Source organism: Tursiops truncatus, chromosome 3 (genome assembly GCF_011762595.2).
Source record: "Tursiops truncatus isolate mTurTru1 chromosome 3, mTurTru1.mat.Y, whole genome shotgun sequence".
Taxonomy (NCBI): Eukaryota; Metazoa; Chordata; class Mammalia; order Artiodactyla; family Delphinidae; genus Tursiops; species Tursiops truncatus.
Window position 1 is genome coordinate 142623820 of NC_047036.1, and position 18240 is coordinate 142642059.

Genomic DNA, 18240 nt, shown 5'->3' on the forward strand with positions numbered 1-18240 from the left:
GAAACACGAATTGTGGGTGCCCTTGGGTCTGTGTGAGCCATATAATGGCAGTGATTCTTGGGGAGACTAGTACAAAGAAGCATAAAACCTGCCAGATATGCAGGAAAGTCAACCAAAGCCTTTGCGGGGTGTGTTCCTGATAATTCTGATGGATAGGTTTTCTGAAAGGACTATTTTGATTTTCTTATCTGGATGGAGATGGAACACACTGCACACAAGAGAGAGTGATCTGGAGCCAGTTCTAAAAGAGAGGAAATTGAATCAAGAAATAAGTGTTTGAAATAATAATCTGCTTCTGATCCCTAAACAAGCTGCAATGAGAGCAGAGGAATTAATGAGGCTTCTGACCCCCATGACATAGGCATACGGGACTTAAGCCAGTACAGCGGCAATTTCCCTGGTGGTCCGATCACGGGCTGTGAGGGAGCAAACAAAACCAATGTCGCCTTTGAAAGCAGAGCTGTCTTCATAAGGGAAAGGTTGTTTCTCAGATGAAGGCTCACGAAGTGCCAGATAGGGCAAATGTTTTTCATAAAGCACCTGGAAAAACCTCAGCAAAGAGAAACGTCTCAATAGAGAACAATTAAGTGTCACATTGGATTTCATTGCCTGTCATTGCAGAGAAGTGGCAGTTTTGCTGGGAAAAGTTGGCTTTTTAAGAAATAAACAATCTACCTGGAATGACCCCTGATTTTAATAGGAAAAAAAAAAAGGCAGGGAAACGGAGAGAGGCATCTTACCATCTCCCTTCTCAACTGTCAGAGGCATGCTTTGTGACCTCTGGAAAGCCCAGGAAACTCCTTATTTCTCTGTTTCTCAAGGGAGTGTAATTCTTGCTCCTTTCCACAGGTGATGTTGATTCCTAAGGCAGTTTGCTTTGAAAATCTTTAATAAACATGCTCTCCGATTACCAAACAGAAGCGATAGGTAGTAGAATCACTGGATTCCGGAAGATGTTTTGGGGAGATGAGGCCAAGGAAGTTGTTTGTAATGACTGAACAGTTGTTCTGCTAATTAGAAGAGGCAGGATGATGTTAACACTGGGTGTGCCTTTGCCAGAACACCTGCAAATGCAGACCAGGCACTCTTCTGTGCCTCTAAAAGAGACAAGTGGCCAGAGCATTTGATGTTGATGGAGGGCCAGATGTTTTTCATGCATTCCAGGATGAATACACTAACACTATTAGAACACAACCTACTTTTTTTTTTTTTTTTTTTTTCCAAATCCTTTGAGGAGGTTGGTGTTTTGACTCATTATGACTTTGGCCTTTTGTACACGTAAGGATGTCATGGAGGAAGCAGGGCTGGCCTGTGGTTTCTGTGGGCCCTTGGTACCTCTGCCTTTGACAGACCCTTCCTCTCTAAAACAACATTTAAAATTATATTTTACAACTGCATTGGTATAAAGATGGATATATTATTGTCAGAGTTTAAAACATTTTCTACAAACTGAAAGTTTACTTTTTTTCCTGATTTTAAAAGAAATTAAACCATTTTTCTGGGCTCTGAAAGATATTTTGGGCCCTAGTGACTCTGCCTGTAGTCCCTACTGGGTATCTTGGCCCTGGCCTATTGAAACTGACATGTCTTTTTGTTGTGTTTACTCATGGATCTAAAAATGTGAATTTCAGTGCTTTGAGATAAAGACTTCTTGTCTTCTTCTATATATATATAAATTTATTAGTTTTATTTATTTATTTTTGGTTGTGTTGGGTCTTCACTGCTACACACGGGCTGTCTCTAGTTGCCGCGAGCAGGGGCTACTCTTCGTTGCAGTGCACGGACTTCTCATTGCGGTGGCTTCTCTTGTTGCAGAGCACGGGCTGTAGGCACACAGGCTTCAGTAGTTGTGACATGAGAGCTCAGTAGTTGTGGCTCATGGACTCTTGAGCACAGGTTCAGTAGTTGTGGTGCACGGGCTTAGTTGCTCCACGGCATGTGGGATCTTCCCGGACCAGGGGCCAACCTGTGTCCCCTGCATTGGCAGGCGGATTCTTAACCACTGCGCCACCAGGGAAGTCCCATGACCTCGTCTTAAAGGTGGTACCTCCATCTGAGGAAAAGTAGAAGTTTGTGACACAATGCTAATTAATTTCTGTGGATTCAGAATCACAGTTACAATTTACACTTAAAGAATAGTTCGGTCCATATGTAACACATCACCCTAATTGCTCTATTTTCCCCCTAACCTATGTGCCATTCCTTTTCAAGACAGTGTTTGTACATTGCATTTATTATTGTCTCACTTTTTAAAACTGAATATAGTCACCATCATTTAATTTTTTTCATATGAATTAAGGCAGCCCTAGTGAATGATGATGGTTCAGTGTTACGTGTGCACTGTAACAAATTTAAATGTCAAGTGCTCTGCAGTTGTACTGAACCATCTGGTCTATGCATTGTCTCACTCTTCTAGATGTCGGCTTCATTCCCTCTACTCTCTCCTAAACCTCTAGCACCTTCCCATCCTCTATCAGAGGTGAAATCCCAAGTCCACATCTACCATCTTCCCATTCCCAGCATCTGCAACCACAAACTCTGCCTTCCTGCCTGTTACTGTAAGTGAATAATCGCTACTCGTATCCCGGGAGCAACCGCCATTTGTATGCTAGATCAGAGTCCCACTGGTCTATTCAAGAATGTTGCTGCACAAATTCTCCCACCTCTAAATGAACCATTTTTTCATTTCTACCAGTACACAAATATGCTGTGACTTTCTCCAATTTCTTTTCACCTCTTCTTCCACCAGCTACTGTCACATTCCTTTACCCCTTATTGCAGCACATCTCAGAAGAGGTATCTATTGTACTGCTACCAATTCCTCTTCCCTGTTTTCTTGAAACGCAATCCAGTCAGATGCTCACACATACCCCTTCACACAACTTCTCTTGCCAAAATCACCAGTGATTACCATGTCATTACATCGTGATGGGCAGTTCACCAATCTCATCTTAATGACCTGTCAGCAACATTTGAAACAGTTAATCACCCCCTCCTCTTTGATATACTTTCTTCACTTAGATTGTCCTCTGGCACATGCTCATGGCTTTCCTACTACTGCACAGGTTGTTCTTTTTCATACTCCTTTACTGCTTCCTTCTCTTTGCTCCAACCTCTGAATATAAAAGTAACTCAGTACCCAGTCTTTGGTATTCTTTTCTTTTCTACCTACAGTTATTCCACACTGGTGATCTTGTCCAGTTCCATGACATAGAATAGCATCTGTATGCCAGTGACTCACAAATCTCTTTCGCTTGTATCAGACCTGTTGCTTATAGATCCATCAACCAACTCAGCATCTCCATTTTTATGTCTAACCCATATTTCTAACTCATGTATCCAAGACTGAAATCCTGATCCTCTGCACGCATGCGTGCGCGCACGCGCGCACACACACACACACACACACACACACACACAACACACGCCCCGCTTGATCTTCTTGCAGCCTTCCCCATCACATTCGATGGCAACTCCCTGCTAGTTTTCAGTTTCAAAGCACTGATGTCATTTGCAATTTCTTTCTTTCTGCCACGCCCTCCCATGCAATCCTCCAGGAAATCCCACTCTGCTTCCATCTGGAATGGGCTGTGATGGGCTCTTAAAATGCATTCTGAGTGGTTGATGACGCTCTTGATCCCTCGCCCCAGTCTTCTAACACAATTGTGCAGTCTCGAAAGATGTAAATTAGATGATGTCACTCCTTTCCCCCGAAACAATGCAGTAGCTTTCTGTTTCACTCTGAGTAAAGAACAGTGTCCTTAAAATCACCCCAAAGCCCTTCAGGACTCAGCTCTCGCTAACACTCTACCCTTTCTCTGAAGGTTGCACCTTTGCTCACTTAATTCCGGCTACACAGTCCTTCTTGCTGTTCTAGAACATGCCAGGTGTGCTTCTGCCTGGGACCTGTGCACACATGGCTGCTTCTTGCCCCGTGTATTGGAAAGCTGACTCCCTCAAGTCCTTCCAGCCTTTGCTAAATGCTCCCTTTTCATTGAGGCCTTCCCAAGATCAGGTTATTCAAAATACTCACAAATGGCTTTCGCTACTCTACTTTCTCTTTTCTCATAGCACTTGTCACCTTTGAAGATACTAGTACTTAGTCATTACATTAACTTTTTATTGTTTGTCTACTCCAGCTAAAATATAAGCTCCACAAGAATAGAGATTGTTATCTCTTTTGTTTGCAGACATATTCCAAGCCCTAGAATAAGGCTGAACACTTAGTAAGCACTTGACAAATATTCACCAAATGAACGAATGAATGAATAGGGCTTTTTACCTTCGTTCTCCTTGCCTAGAGTCCTATTCTTTTAGGTGTATGTCTCTTCTCTTGTATTCGTGTGTTTGCTCCCATGTGGTCAGCTGTCCTTCTTCTCGGGATAACCCTCACTCTGGTGTTGGGTGATGAGATAACAGTATACGTTACAAATGAGTGTAGGTTCCACGAGTGAGGGCACGAAAATCTCTGCTCCTGCTGCTGTTCCTAGTATTGTCTAAAACATTTGATTCAGTACCCCTATGTTCTGGCTACACTGCTAAGTGTTTTATGAGCATAGATAACTTTGTCCCTACAGCCTTTTGAGCATAGGTATTATTAAACCTATTTCATAGGTGAGGAGACTAATGCTCGGGGGGAGGGGGTCAATTAACTTTCTTGTGATCTGACCATAAATGGTGGAGTAGGAACTCAAACTCTGGGTTACTTGTTTGTGAAGTATTCTTAACCACAGGAACGTAGAGTCGTTCTCCTAGGGAGAAAAGTGCAAGGGTTTCCCGGCAGTGTATCTGTCATATAATGATTTGGTTGCATTTACTTTTTATTTTTTAATTAACAGTAATTCTTAGAGCAGTTTCGGTTCACAGCAAAACTTAGTGGAAGGTACAGATATTTCCCATATGCCCCTTTCCCCCACATGTGCGTAACCTCCACCATTGTAAATTTTCCCCATTGGAATGATAGACATTTGTTATAACTGATGGATCTACATTGGCACATCATAATCACCCAAAGTCCGTAGTTTACATTATGGATCACTCTTGATGCTGTACATTCTGTGGGTTTTGACAAATGTATAATGACGTGTCTCTATCATTATAGTGTCATACAGAATATGTTCACTACCCTAAAAAATCCTCTGTGTTCAGCCTGTTCTTCTCCCCCTGCCCAATTCCTGGCAACCGCTTACCTTTTTACTGTCTCCATAGTTTTGCCTTTTCCAGAATGTCCCATAGTTGGAATCATACATATATAGCCTTTTCAGATTGGCTTCTTTCACTTAGTAATCTGCATTTAAGGCTCCTCTATGTCTTTTCATGGCTTGAGAGTTCATTTCCTTTTAGTGCTGCATAATATTCTATTGCCTGAATGTACCACAGTTTATTTATCCATTGATTGCATTTACTTTTGCTTCATGAATTTATTTCTGATTGACTGGAACTTAAAGAGGCATGCAACTGGAGGCATTTCTTTGTAGTTTAACTCAAAATATAAACATAAAAATTTTGAATGACTGAACAACAGAAAAATTATGATATTGCAAATATTTTAAAGTAGGGAATGGAGCTAGATTGGCCCAAGGCTCCTATTTTTAAATTATTTTAATTTTTAGGAAAAAACCTTAAACCACAGAAAATTACAAAGAATAAAGTATATAATACTCATAATTTCTAATTAACAAATGTTACTATTTTGTGAAATTTGTTTCAAATCCTCTTTCTCCATGCACCCCCACCCTGAACTTCATCTCCAGAAGTAATTGCTAATAAAAACTTGGTGTAGATTTTTCCAGTTCAGATTTATCCTGTTAGTGTATATGTATCTGTATATATACAGTGCACACCACTTATTGTATTTTTCTAGTTGTGTTTTTGTAACGTGACATTTGGATTTTTAAATCCATGTTTATTAAGACCAAGACTATTACTTCCAACAGTTCTCTCCTCATAAAATTGCGTTGTGTGGCAAATGGTGGCCAGTGTTAAAGGTTTGCAGCTCTTCTTGCCAGTTTCTCAGGGACTTATTTCTTCCAAAAGTAAGCAGTGTCTGAATTAAATTACTTAACACTTTTGACTTTGGTGACAGTGTTGAGTGGATAGTGTGAAGATCTTGTTTTTGAAAACTCATCAGTTGATGCCTCTAGAGACTGAAATCCCCGTGAAGTTGTTGTCTCCGTTGCAGGCCAACACATCCATCACACATTGAAAACAATGCTTGTAAGGCCCTTTGGTTGATGGCTCCATCCACTTTGGGAATATGTATTTTAGTGGTGAGATAGTCTCTGGTGTTGCTGAGACTGATTAGTTACAGCGTGGCTCACACCACCAACATAAAAGTGCTGATGGTAGAGTATTTCAGTTGTGATGACATAAGATTTTTTTCCCCCATTGGGCAAGCTTCTGCCTTCTATTCCTGAATTTCTTTTTGACTTTGAATTTATGTGACTCAACAACTCTCTGTAAGTCAACAGCTGGCAGATGCTAAATGTAATTAAAGCTTTACATGTATTTGTAACCTACGATGTGAGTTTGAAATGCAGGAAGCAAGGTGGGAAAGGAAGAAAAGGAAAACTCTTGACTCAGTTTCAATTATCCTCTCCCTGTTTAACGGATGCTAACAGGCACTAGGAAACTATGGTCTTGCTATTTTCTACAAGCTCAATGGCTGGATGCTTAACATGGTTTTAGACAAGTATCTAAATCCTAACAGTAAACGGTGACGAAGCAGTTGATTTAAGGGAACTGATTTACAAACAAGAGTATATCATTAACATTTCTCCCCCAAATATTTGCAGTTACGAAGTAGACCCTGATTAGTCACTGAAGCAAAATATCTGCTATACATATGTTCACTTGGTGGTACACCGTGATCTATCCATCTCACTAGATGTCAGACTGTAGATGAGTTAATTAACTCTTGGGATCTAGAATAATTCTTCAGTGATGGGAAAGTCAAAATGTTTTCAAAACATCAAGTGCATGACGGAGACAGGGACCTTCATGAGTGCTGAGAATGCAAATGTCATATGCCTTTGTCAAAATTTCAGTTAATATTGGTAGCTTCTCTACTGACGTATCAAATCTTCTTTATATTACTTTGGGAAAGCAGGATATTACATGACATAATGGAATAAGCATTAAATATACCTAAATATATGCAGCTTAACTGGAAAAAGTATTTCATTTGTATAGTGGTAGAAAAAATTTGAAAATAGAATCATACCCATCATTTTGTAGTTTTACTGGGTAACATAATAGTAATATTCATAATAATAGCTAATATTTATTGACTACTTACTCTGTTCTACAATGTTCTACATTTATAAATATTTGTTCATCGACACAGTGACCTTTTGAGGCAAGTACTGCTGTAATTTCCTCCATTTTACAGGTGAGAAAATTGAAACATAGAAATATTAACTAGCATGATCAAAGCAACAACAATATAGTCCTGAAAGTAAGTAAAAGAAATCTCTAAGCAGCTAAAACAAAACAAAATAAGGACTAAAAAGGAGCTGAAGTCAGAAGTCTGAAGATTGAATTGCAGGCTAACAGTAGGCCTTTAATGAGGGCAAGCGTTGCTCTCAGAGTATTTGGAAGATTGGACCTGAACTCAGAGCAAGAGGGAGGGCATGAAACTGAGATTCCTGCATTCAGCTGGAAATTGACAAGAGACATGTGGTGAATGGTATCACTTGGCCTGAAAGGAAGCAAATACACATTTTTCAGGAGGCAAGAATCCTCAATTTAGGCCCTTGTGATTTTTAAAAATAAAAATAAACCCATGTCAGCTAAAATTAAATCTAATTAAGTATGTAAGAAAACAGACCTTTATAATTAGGAGTGAGCAAATCAACGAACAACCAGTTTTGATCTTTAAAGTCCTAAAATGTTAGAATTTGTCAGATACATACTTTCAACTGTGTATAATATGCAAATTAGCAAGAAAAATGGAACAGAAACACTTAGAAAGCTATATAAATTTTATAAATGAAACACATAATTGTTGAAATAAAAGGTTTAGTACATGCAGTAAATATGAGATCAGGCACAATTACAAAGAGAATTGGCCAAATGAAAAGAAAACCAGAGGAAATTGGCAAGAGATGGCACAGAAAGAAAAAATGTTAAAAATATAATAGAGACACTAGGAGAGAAGGATGGTCTTAGTTTAAATTAGTGATGACAGTAAAGATCATGGGAGTGAGTTAACATTTAAAGACAATGGCTGAGAATTTTTTTAGAATAAATCATAAATTCACAGAAATTGGAGGAACAGCGTATATCAAGTAAGATTAGAACTATAAATAGACTAATGTAACATACATATTGTAATCCCTAAAGCAGCCACTAAAAAAATTATGTTACGTGATAGCTTAAAAGCCAATAGAAAAATTAAAGTGGAATTTAAAAAACAATTATTAACCCAAGTGAAGGTAGAGAAGGAAATACAGAAAGGAACAACAGAAAAGGGACAAACAGGAAAAACAGCAAAATGGTGAACCTGAATGCAGCCGTATCAAAAATTACATTAATATAAATGAACCATCGGACCAATTAAAAGGAAAAGATTGTCTGAGTAGTTAAGTAGCAAGTTCCAAATATATGCTGTCTACAAGAGACACATGTTAAATACAAAGACACAGAACAGTTGAAAGCAAAGGAAGGAAATTAGACATATAATATGTTCACTGTTAACAGTAAGCTTAAGAAAGCTGAACAGTTTCGCATCAGGCAAAATACACTTTAAGACCACGAGTATTACCAGAGAAAAAGATAGATATTTGAAATTGATAAAAGGGTCAATTTGCCCTGGTGATAAAAAATTGTATGTGTCTAATAATATAGTTTCAAAAAGAAGCCCATGAAGAAGAAAGGTGGCAGGGGAGCGGGGGAGCGGAATTGACAAAAGTAAATGGAGAAAGAAAGAATACATAATTAGTTACAGATTTAACCCTTTCCTCAGTAACCGATAGGACATCTAGACTAAAAATATCAGTAAGGATGTAGAGAACACCATTTTTAATCATCTTGACCTTATAGACATTTATAGACCACTACATACAACTTTAGAATACACTGTAGTTTTCAGTGGTACATTCAGCAACGTATACTGTATTCTGGCCTACAAAGTGAGTCTCAGTTAATTTCAAGAGGGAATCCTAGAGAATTTGTTCTCTGTCCACCAAGTACTTAAGTGAGAAATCATTAATAGTAAAGAAATCTAGACAAGTCCGAAATATGTGGAAATAAAACTACACACTTGTATCGAAGAAGTACAAGAGAAATTAGAAAATATCTGGAATTGAATGATAATGAGTGTACAATGTATCCAAATTTGTGAGATGCAGCTAAAGAGGGGAAGATGATAAGTTTGTATTTTTATTTAAGAAATAAGAATTGTTTTCCAATCAGTGATCTACATTTCTACCTCAAGAACCTAGAAAAGGAGGAGGAAATGAAACCCAAAATAAATAGAGATAAATAATCAAGATAAGAGCAAAAATTAAAGAAATAGAAAAGAAATGAAAATATTAAAGCCAAAAGCCGGTCCTCTGAAAAACTGATAAAATTGATAAAGCCATAGTTAGAATAATCAAGAAAAAAAAGAGGGAATACACAAATATCCCAAATCAAGGACATTGTCATAAACTGTGACAATTTAGATGAAATGGACAAATTCCTTGTAAAATATAATTAATATTAAAAAACATATATTATCTCAAAAATTTATTAGATATTATCTCAAAATAATATTATCTCAAAAATTTATTAGAAATAATCACTACATATTGATGATAAAACTATAATTATTCTAAACATATATGTACCTATAATATAGCCTTAAATAGAGATAAAGCAAATATGGATAAAGCTATGGGGGAAAACACCCATCATAGTAGGAAATTTCATCATATAACTGTCAATTCTTGGTAAGACAATCAAATGGCAAATTAGTACCATGTAGAAAAATTGAACGCATGGTTAATAATTTTGTTTAATTGACATATATAAAATCTTGATTTCAGTAATTAGAGAACATGTTTTCTTCTCAAATACACATGAAATACTTATAAAAATTTAGCAGGCTATGAAGCAAATGTAAAAATTGTTCAAAAGTTTAGTAACATAAACATGATGCTCTCTAGCCAAATACAATTAAATTAGAGATCAAAACCAGAAATGTATACAAAATATCCCAATACATTTGGAAATTTAATAAATAGGTTAATCAGGAACATGAAAATATTTAGATCTAAACAACAGTGAGAATGTTGTGAATCAAAACCTCTGAGATGCTGTGAAAGTGGTCTGTAGAGAGAAATATATAGCCTAAAATGCATACAATAAAAAGGAAAAACGGCCGAATACTATGACGTAAGAAATCAAATTTTAAAGATATGGAAAAGATCAATAGAGTATACTCAAAGAAGGAAAGAGAAAAGGGATAATTTGTATACGTAAGTATAAATAAACTAGAAAATATGTAGAGATAGTAGATAGAATCAGAAAAGCAAAAATTTGTTTTTTTGAAAGACAAAAACCATTATTCAATCACTGCTAAAACCAATCCAGTTAAAATAAAGCACAAAGAAATGATGTCAGGAATGAAAAAAAAAAAAGACAGCATCCTATTGATACAAACCTAGCAGAAATTTGAAGGGACTTAAAAATATTTGGATAACTTGGTGCCAATCCATTTGAAGACATAGATGAAATGGGCACTTTCCTAGAAAAATGTATTGTTCCAAAATTTTCAAAATCAACTCAAGAAAAAGAAAAGAGCTAATAATTCTGTAATTTTTTTTTTTAAAAGCAAAGTTTCTTCATTTGTAAGCTGATGATGATCATTATATTATGTACATTTGTTGTGTGATTACTATATGGCAGGTAGTGTTCTAAGCACTTTTACCTGCCTTATCTAATTCAATGCTCACAAGAATCTTATGAAGGCAGGTGCTATTTTTACGTCTATTTTACAAATGAGTAAGTGGAGACTCATCAGAAGTAATTAATTCTGAGAATATATGGTCAACGAGTATTTTTAAAGCAGACACTGGAACTCGCACTTTAACCCTAGGCCGTATACATAGTGACTATTTTACAGGGTTGCGGTCCTAATTAATTGGAAAACTGTATATAAAAGCATTTCGGACAGCGCCTGCCACATTCTGAAGTCCTCGGTAAAAGTAGGCTACTTACGTTCTCAAACTTAGAAGAGCTAGACCATTGGAGCTAACCCACTATTGTCCTTTGATTTCTTTATTTTTTCTAATTAATAAAAAAACTGGAGAAGCGGAGTCTCACAGGGTCAGATGACTGTATGCCTTTGTAATTCTCTTACATAGGATAACTGATTGGTATAGTTTTTAATACTGGAATGATTTTTAATCTTGTTGGAATTTTCATCAGCAGAAGAGAGTCTCCAGCTAGCTGGAGCATTTCCTTTCCATTTCTGAACTGGCAGTTGTTCAGCAGGATGCTTTGTTGTAGTCGCTTTTGGGTTTTCCAAGTTGGGCTTTGTTCAGGTTGGAATGTGTGAAAATGCCGTATCAGAGGAGAATGCCACATTCACCTTTGGCTTTGAGGGGGTAAAGCTTACAGGAAAAACCTCAAATATTGGAAACTCTCCTCTCTTCACTAGCCTTTGGTGTTTCTTTGATTTGGAATGTGTTTATTAACATTGGAGTGATTCTAGTTACGAATTGGATAAGTTGTGACATGTCAGACAGAGATTCAGATAGAGACCAAAATAATTATTATACAAGTTTAGAAATACCAAAATATTGTGTTGTGTGCTCTACACAACAGAAAATTTCGATTCTTAAGGTGTATTTTTGAAATATAAATATTGGACCTAAATTTTATGAATAATAATGCATGTACATCTACTCTAGTTTTAAGCCACAGGATTTTTTGTGAACAGTTTTGTCAACATTTGGGAAACTATCTGAATGTGTAAAATCAGATGAACTTTAGAAGGGCCTTAAGAGAGAGTTGATGTGAAGAATTTTAGAATACACAAGCATAAAATTTAGAATTCATAAGTAGTTCCTTCATTGGCTTTCAAAATTGTTACCATTGCATGTACAAATATGTAGATTTTAAATTTTTATGAAAATAATATTTTAGATAATGTTGGTAACTGATTTCGACTGATTTTTTGGTGTAGCTTACACATATCTTTAATTGCTCAAAATTTAAAGTATTGACATTCAATGTAAGATAATAATTTGGTGATACATTTTGATGAATCAAACTGAAATGAAAGTTATGTTTTATCTCTTATAATTTCGATATTTTTCTTGATGGGTTTCTATTTTGCAAAAGCTTATAGCATCTGATTAAATTCACTTTCTTTGATAAAGAGAATTATAACATTATAATTTGTGTTTTTTTCTTAAATATCTGCTAAAAAGTTTGGAGTGAGTATTCATTCCTGACTTTAACGTGTAGAGTCTAACATTTGCTTGAGAAAAGTGACCCGTGTTTATTTACAAGAGATTCTCTTTGTCTTAGGATAAATGATCCTAGAAAAAAGGCCACTTCCAAAAGGAATCAGTGTTTAGAAAGAAGCAATATTTCATATTAAATAGTAAGAATAATTTATTGTGACTTTATCTTGAGAAAATAAGATTGATTATCAAGAGTATATTTTATTTTATGTTTAATACAATTTATTATTCCAAATGTGCTATAATTATTCAAAAGGATAAAGAATAACAATTTGTGTGGGGCATGAAATGCATTTTATGGCACAATTGTATGACTGTACAACATTACATCTTTCATTCCTAGTGGCGTTTTGCAGCATGATCACAGGGGGTCATATTTTGCAAAAAAAATATTTGATGGATTCATTAATTTTCCAAAGGGCCTCTCATTAACCTTTTATTTAAATAATTATCTTTCCTCATTCAAGTTGAGATTTTCCTGGTTCTTGGTATGATGAATGATTTTTGTATTGTATACTGGCTATTTGAAGTATTATGTTTTGAAAATCTGGATCTTATTTAAATCTTCTGTTTCAGCAGGCTTCCTCTGACACCAAGCCAGTGGGGAAAGTGGGACCCTGAGGCTTGACTGCCAGGTGGAGGTGAAAGTCCAGGCTCCTCACGTGACCCACTTTGACAAGGGCGGGAATTGGGGTGAAGTGGGGAGGGATGCCTCCTTGTTACTGGGCAGAGTTGGGTTTTCAGCCTCGCCACTGGGACCCTGCAGATACCAACCTGGTTGAGAGGGAGAGGGGCACCTCCTTAGAGTTCCTCATGAGTCCTCCAGTGGTGGTGAAACTAGATTTAACATTTATCCTCCTCTGACTTCAGCAGGGAGAGGGAGGGGTACTTCAGTACCACTGTGTGTAGATGGAAGTCTAGAATCCCCTCATGGACTCCAGTGACACCTTTGCAGGGAATCAGGGAAAGCTCTTTGCCACTGGGTGACAGTGAAAGTTCCACCTCACCACTCAGTCTTCTTTGATTCCACCCTGGTGTGTTTGTGGAGGTGGGGAAGGACCCCTCATAGAAGTAGGCTTTACTTTGGGTTTATTTTATCTGCTTCCATTGGTATTTCCAATTTGCAGATTTCTCCAGCACCACGTCTGGGATATATGAGACAAAAAGAAAACCCAGAGAACTCAGCTACGTTTTTCCTCAGGTCCCAGGACCCTAATAGATCTGTCTTCTTCTCATCCTCTTTTAGACTCATTTTATGTAGTTTTTGCTTGTACTGTCCAGGGATTTTAGCAGTCTTTAGTGGGAAGTGTAGAGAGACGTGGGAAATTTTATCTTAATCGAGAACCAGAAGTCCATCATCTTTTGATCATGCCGACATTAATTTCTGTTTTCTGTTGTTAACAGCTTAATTCTGTTAAATCTTTGTTATCTTATGTCCTTGATTACAATCCTAGTGTTTTTTAGCATCACTTTTATTGACTTCATGGATATCTGCATCTTCACAAGTTTTATAATTTAATCTCAGATTGGCACCATATTACTTCCTGTTATCAGCAACTAATTGATGATATAGACATTAATACGGTGGTTGATATGAGAAGAGATACGAATAGTAAGTGGGTGAGGATAGGTGGGGATTAATTTTGTAAGTGATCACTATTGACTAGTTTCATGTTATAGCAACTTCTGCTCTCCCGTGTGAAATTTCTTCTCTTAAACTCAGGGGACTCACATAGTAAACATTTAGATAATAAAAGTTTTCTGTATTGTACCCACCCCCATTACTACGGTTAACTTTTATCTTCCTGCCCTCATAGTAAAAATCTGTTCAAATGCTGACATTTTCAGTGCTATTTGTATTCGCTGGTATTACCATGACATGATAATTCTGACTTAGCGACATATGTGCTTTTCCTACTTAAAGGTTATTTCAAAATGCGAGAAGTTGGGAAAAACTTAGAAAATAAAGCCAAGATCACAGTGCACTGACACATCCTTCCTTAGGATTTTTTTCCCCAAATAAAATTAGCTGGTCAAAGGATGACTCCTGATACCTGTTGCAAAATTTTTCTCTAAAAAAGTTTTGGAAAGGATCCGGGTCATACACTGAGATTACGATTTTAAAAAAAAAAAAAGACAACTTAAAGCAAAAGAGACTTATCCATGGAGTTATTTTTAAAGACTTGTGTTCTGCTATCCTGATCACCTAACAGTTTTTAGACATTGCTGTTCTCTCAGTGTCAATATTTAGACATTGATAACACCTTAAATTATAATAAAATTCCATGATATAAATGTAATTGCTTTTGTGTAATCATTCATCTATCAAAATATTGACTCTGGCCTTGACAATGTAATATGGGGCCACATTAAGCAGTGTATTGTCAACAGCCATAAAACACTCACCGGAGATGGAAGGAGTTGGAGACATCGTCCACACCCGCTTTAATTAGTGATCTAGCGAGGTTGGAGGCAGATAGAGGGTGAATATGTGTTCCATGAATGCTGCAGTATTGTGCCTCTTTTTATCCTCTGCAAGATAGTAAAGAAGGAGTGAAATGTTGACTGCTTTCCACTAGAAACCTTAGCTTGGAGAATCACACAGTGACTAGTTTCTCTCTTCTATTCAAAGCTGCCATGGAGCTTAATAAAGACATAATTATACAAGATGAATTAGAGCCAAATCAGTCTTCCATCAATGAGCAAAGTAAGTGTAAAACAATAAGTTGACATAATATTAACATTCCCCTGTACTATTTACATGCTAAGCAAAGTGGTATAACATGAGGACTTCGTCTCAGCCAAAATACATGAAAAATGTTTGTCTGAAATAAATTCACATAGAAGAGTGCTTGGGAAACTGGGTATGGTAAGAGCAAATGGAAGGGGACGTGATAACTTCTCTGTGGAGTAAACTCCCAGTCCCTCGTGTCTACCACTAGGTGAACATCTGGTGGGCAAGCTGCGACAGGATGAAGGGTTGGAGCACCGGATGACCTTTCATGGCTCCCTGGCCCTTTTCTCTATAGTATTTATCACTGTATAGATTGTACTTTTTTATGTGATTCTTTGATTAATGCCCCTTTCCCGATTAGACTGTAAATGTCACAGACTGTATTTTTATACTTCTCACTGTTATATCTCCAAGGCCTAGCACAGCACTAGGAACAATAAATATTTGTTGAGTGATTTAATAAATGTTAGACCAGTCTTTCCTTTCTACTATGTCTATGGCTCTCCAGCTTCATATATTAAACCAGCAAATTTGGGAAAGACTTGGTCCAAAATCTGCCCCAGGTACTTAGAGTGAGGTTTCTCTTCTGTGAGTTTGTTGAGGACAATAAGGTACCAAACTAGGAATTGTGGGGAGCGGGTAACATTGGGGAAGTGTGGTCCTAGTGGAAGATGAAGCTGAGGAGTTTAGAAGGGAATATTTTTGAAGAAACAATTCTGTTTTTAGGGGAAAGCCTGCCTTTCTACAAGTGTGAACTTATTTAACTTTTTCTGGTGAATTTGGTATAATACCTTCAGTTTACAATGTTTCTTGTTGACAGCTTCAGGTATGTAAGCTTGAAGTTGAAGCTCTTGAAGTACACTTTTTTCTTTTCTAACATTGTGATTACTTGAAAAATGCATGCAAATTTTCACTGATTTATGAAGATCTCAAGTTTGTCTTAACAGAAAAGTATTTTTATTTCTTATCATCAAGTAAATGTCGTAACCAAAGAAGGGGCACCGCATTTATTCCACAGTTCCCCATGCCCTAGGCTCCCTGTCTATGACTTCTAATACCCAGATTGAAGAGCACGTGGGCTCCTCAGGAAGCTGAGGCTTCCTTTGCTCACAGGGCCATTTCTCTTTTCCTGAGGAGGTCTTTGAAGCTAGTCCCGGATAATGAGATGTGAGAAAACCATCAGGAAAGTTGCCTTAATACATACACACTCCATTTCAAATGGAATCATAGAGCTCAAAATTCCCACATGTGGAATAAAAACATGTATGTTTTAGTTTGAGTTGTTTTCTTTTATTGGAGGAAAAGGAAGCAATATCCCTCATGACCCTCCAGAATGAATGTGAGCTCTGAAGACAAGGTGGGAGAATGCTCATATGAAATGACTTTTTCCAATGACTGAAGAATGAGAAAAGCAACAATGGAGAGAAAAGTATTATAAAATCAGATATATATGAACTCAATAACTTTAGTTTTATAGACTACTGAAACTGAAATATACATTTTAGTGTACAATTAGAGGACAATACCTAATTGCCAAGGACGCAAACTGGAACAGAATACATTGGGTAGAGAATTTCAGACAGCATCATGAAATTGTGCCCAGGGAATAAACATTTAGAACTGCACTGAGTGGTGGTGGAAACACCCCTCTTCCCTGGACAGGTAGTAGGAAATGACCCCGCCCCCCACAGAAATATTTGCTTGGGTTGGCTCTCCAATGAACAGGTTTCACTCTCCAGAAACAATTGTGTCAAGTATTGGATTTGATCCCATTTACACAGTGAAATAAGCTGTGGAAGTTCAGTGTGCAGTAGAGAAGGGAAAGGAAAGCCTCAGAATAAAAACACTTGTGCCTATCACAAATTAATATTATACTAGGATAATATAAACAGTTATTTGGAGCTTTTTAAAAATAAAATCTGAGAAATGATATCATGAATGTAGATGATCATAGTGTTAATTATATCATGAGTTTGGAGACATGAGTGGCTCTAATGTAATCAATAGAGAGAGAGTGAGTAAGCCCATGGCTTTGGTGTTATTTAGAAGACTTACTTCACTTATAGCATAAAAGTGCATTTCTTCATTACATTTATTTCATTGCCCATAAATTGGGTAAGAATTAAAAAATCAGATTTACATGTCAGTAAATACAGTGGACCACATGAGTCCATCTAATATGCAGTGAGACCATAAAATGTCTTTTTAAGAAGCTGAATGTTAAAGCACACAGATAGATAAAGCATTCACTGTGCAAAAATGTTGCCCAATTGGTTTTTGATTGAGACCATTTGACATTGCAGAGAGAGCATAGGCTTGGGGTCTGCAGATGTAGAGGTGATTCGTGGATCTGCCACTTGCCCAGGTGTGACCTTGGAGACAGTATTTAGCTTCCCTGTAAAGTGGTTAACACCTAAACTGCTGTGCTTTTATGAGATTGAAATGAGATAAAACCTATTAGAGTACCTGGCCCCATGCCCAACACATGGTGACGTAGACGTGTTCAATAAATGCCTATTCTCTTCTGCTTCCCTTCAAGCCACAGGCCCACCCCTGCACTCCCCACATGTGCACACATTCACTGTCCTTGATAAAACCCACTTGTGGTTTTAAATGATATTAGCAAAAAGAAATCGATACCATTTAAAAACAGTATCATATGATATCACTTATATGTGGAATCTAATTTAAAATGATATAAATGAACTTATTTACAAAACAGAAACAGACTCACATATCTCGAAATCAAACTTATGGTTACCAAGGGGGAAACGTGGGGGGAAGTGATAAATTAGGAGATTGGGATTAATATATACACACTACTATATATAAAATGGATAACTAATAAGGACCTATTGTATAGCACAGGGAACTCTACTCAATACTCTGTAATGACCTATATGGGAAAAGAATCTGAAAAAGAATGGAGATATATATATATGTGTATATATATATAAAACATATTCACTTGGCTGTACACCTAAAACTAATACAACATTTTAAATCAACTATACTCCAATAACAATTAATTAAAAAACAAAATAAAAGTGG

At 36.9% G+C, this 18240-nt stretch overlaps 1 protein-coding gene across 3 annotated transcripts in view; it reads left to right on the forward strand.

Annotated features, from left to right (window-relative positions):
* Window positions 1-18240, forward strand: part of LOC101319582 (teneurin-2-like) — a 737023-nt gene that overhangs the window by 717592 nt on the left and 1191 nt on the right. For 2 of the 3 annotated variants that reach the window (XM_019945544.3, XM_019945548.3), the window contains one exon: window positions 15088-15162. The exons of the other annotated variant lie outside the window; for it this stretch is intronic. In XM_019945544.3, coding sequence (XP_019801103.1) covers window positions 15088-15162 — 75 coding nt within the window. The remainder of the gene's footprint in view (window positions 1-15087; window positions 15163-18240) is intronic. 3 annotated transcript variants of the gene reach the window in all.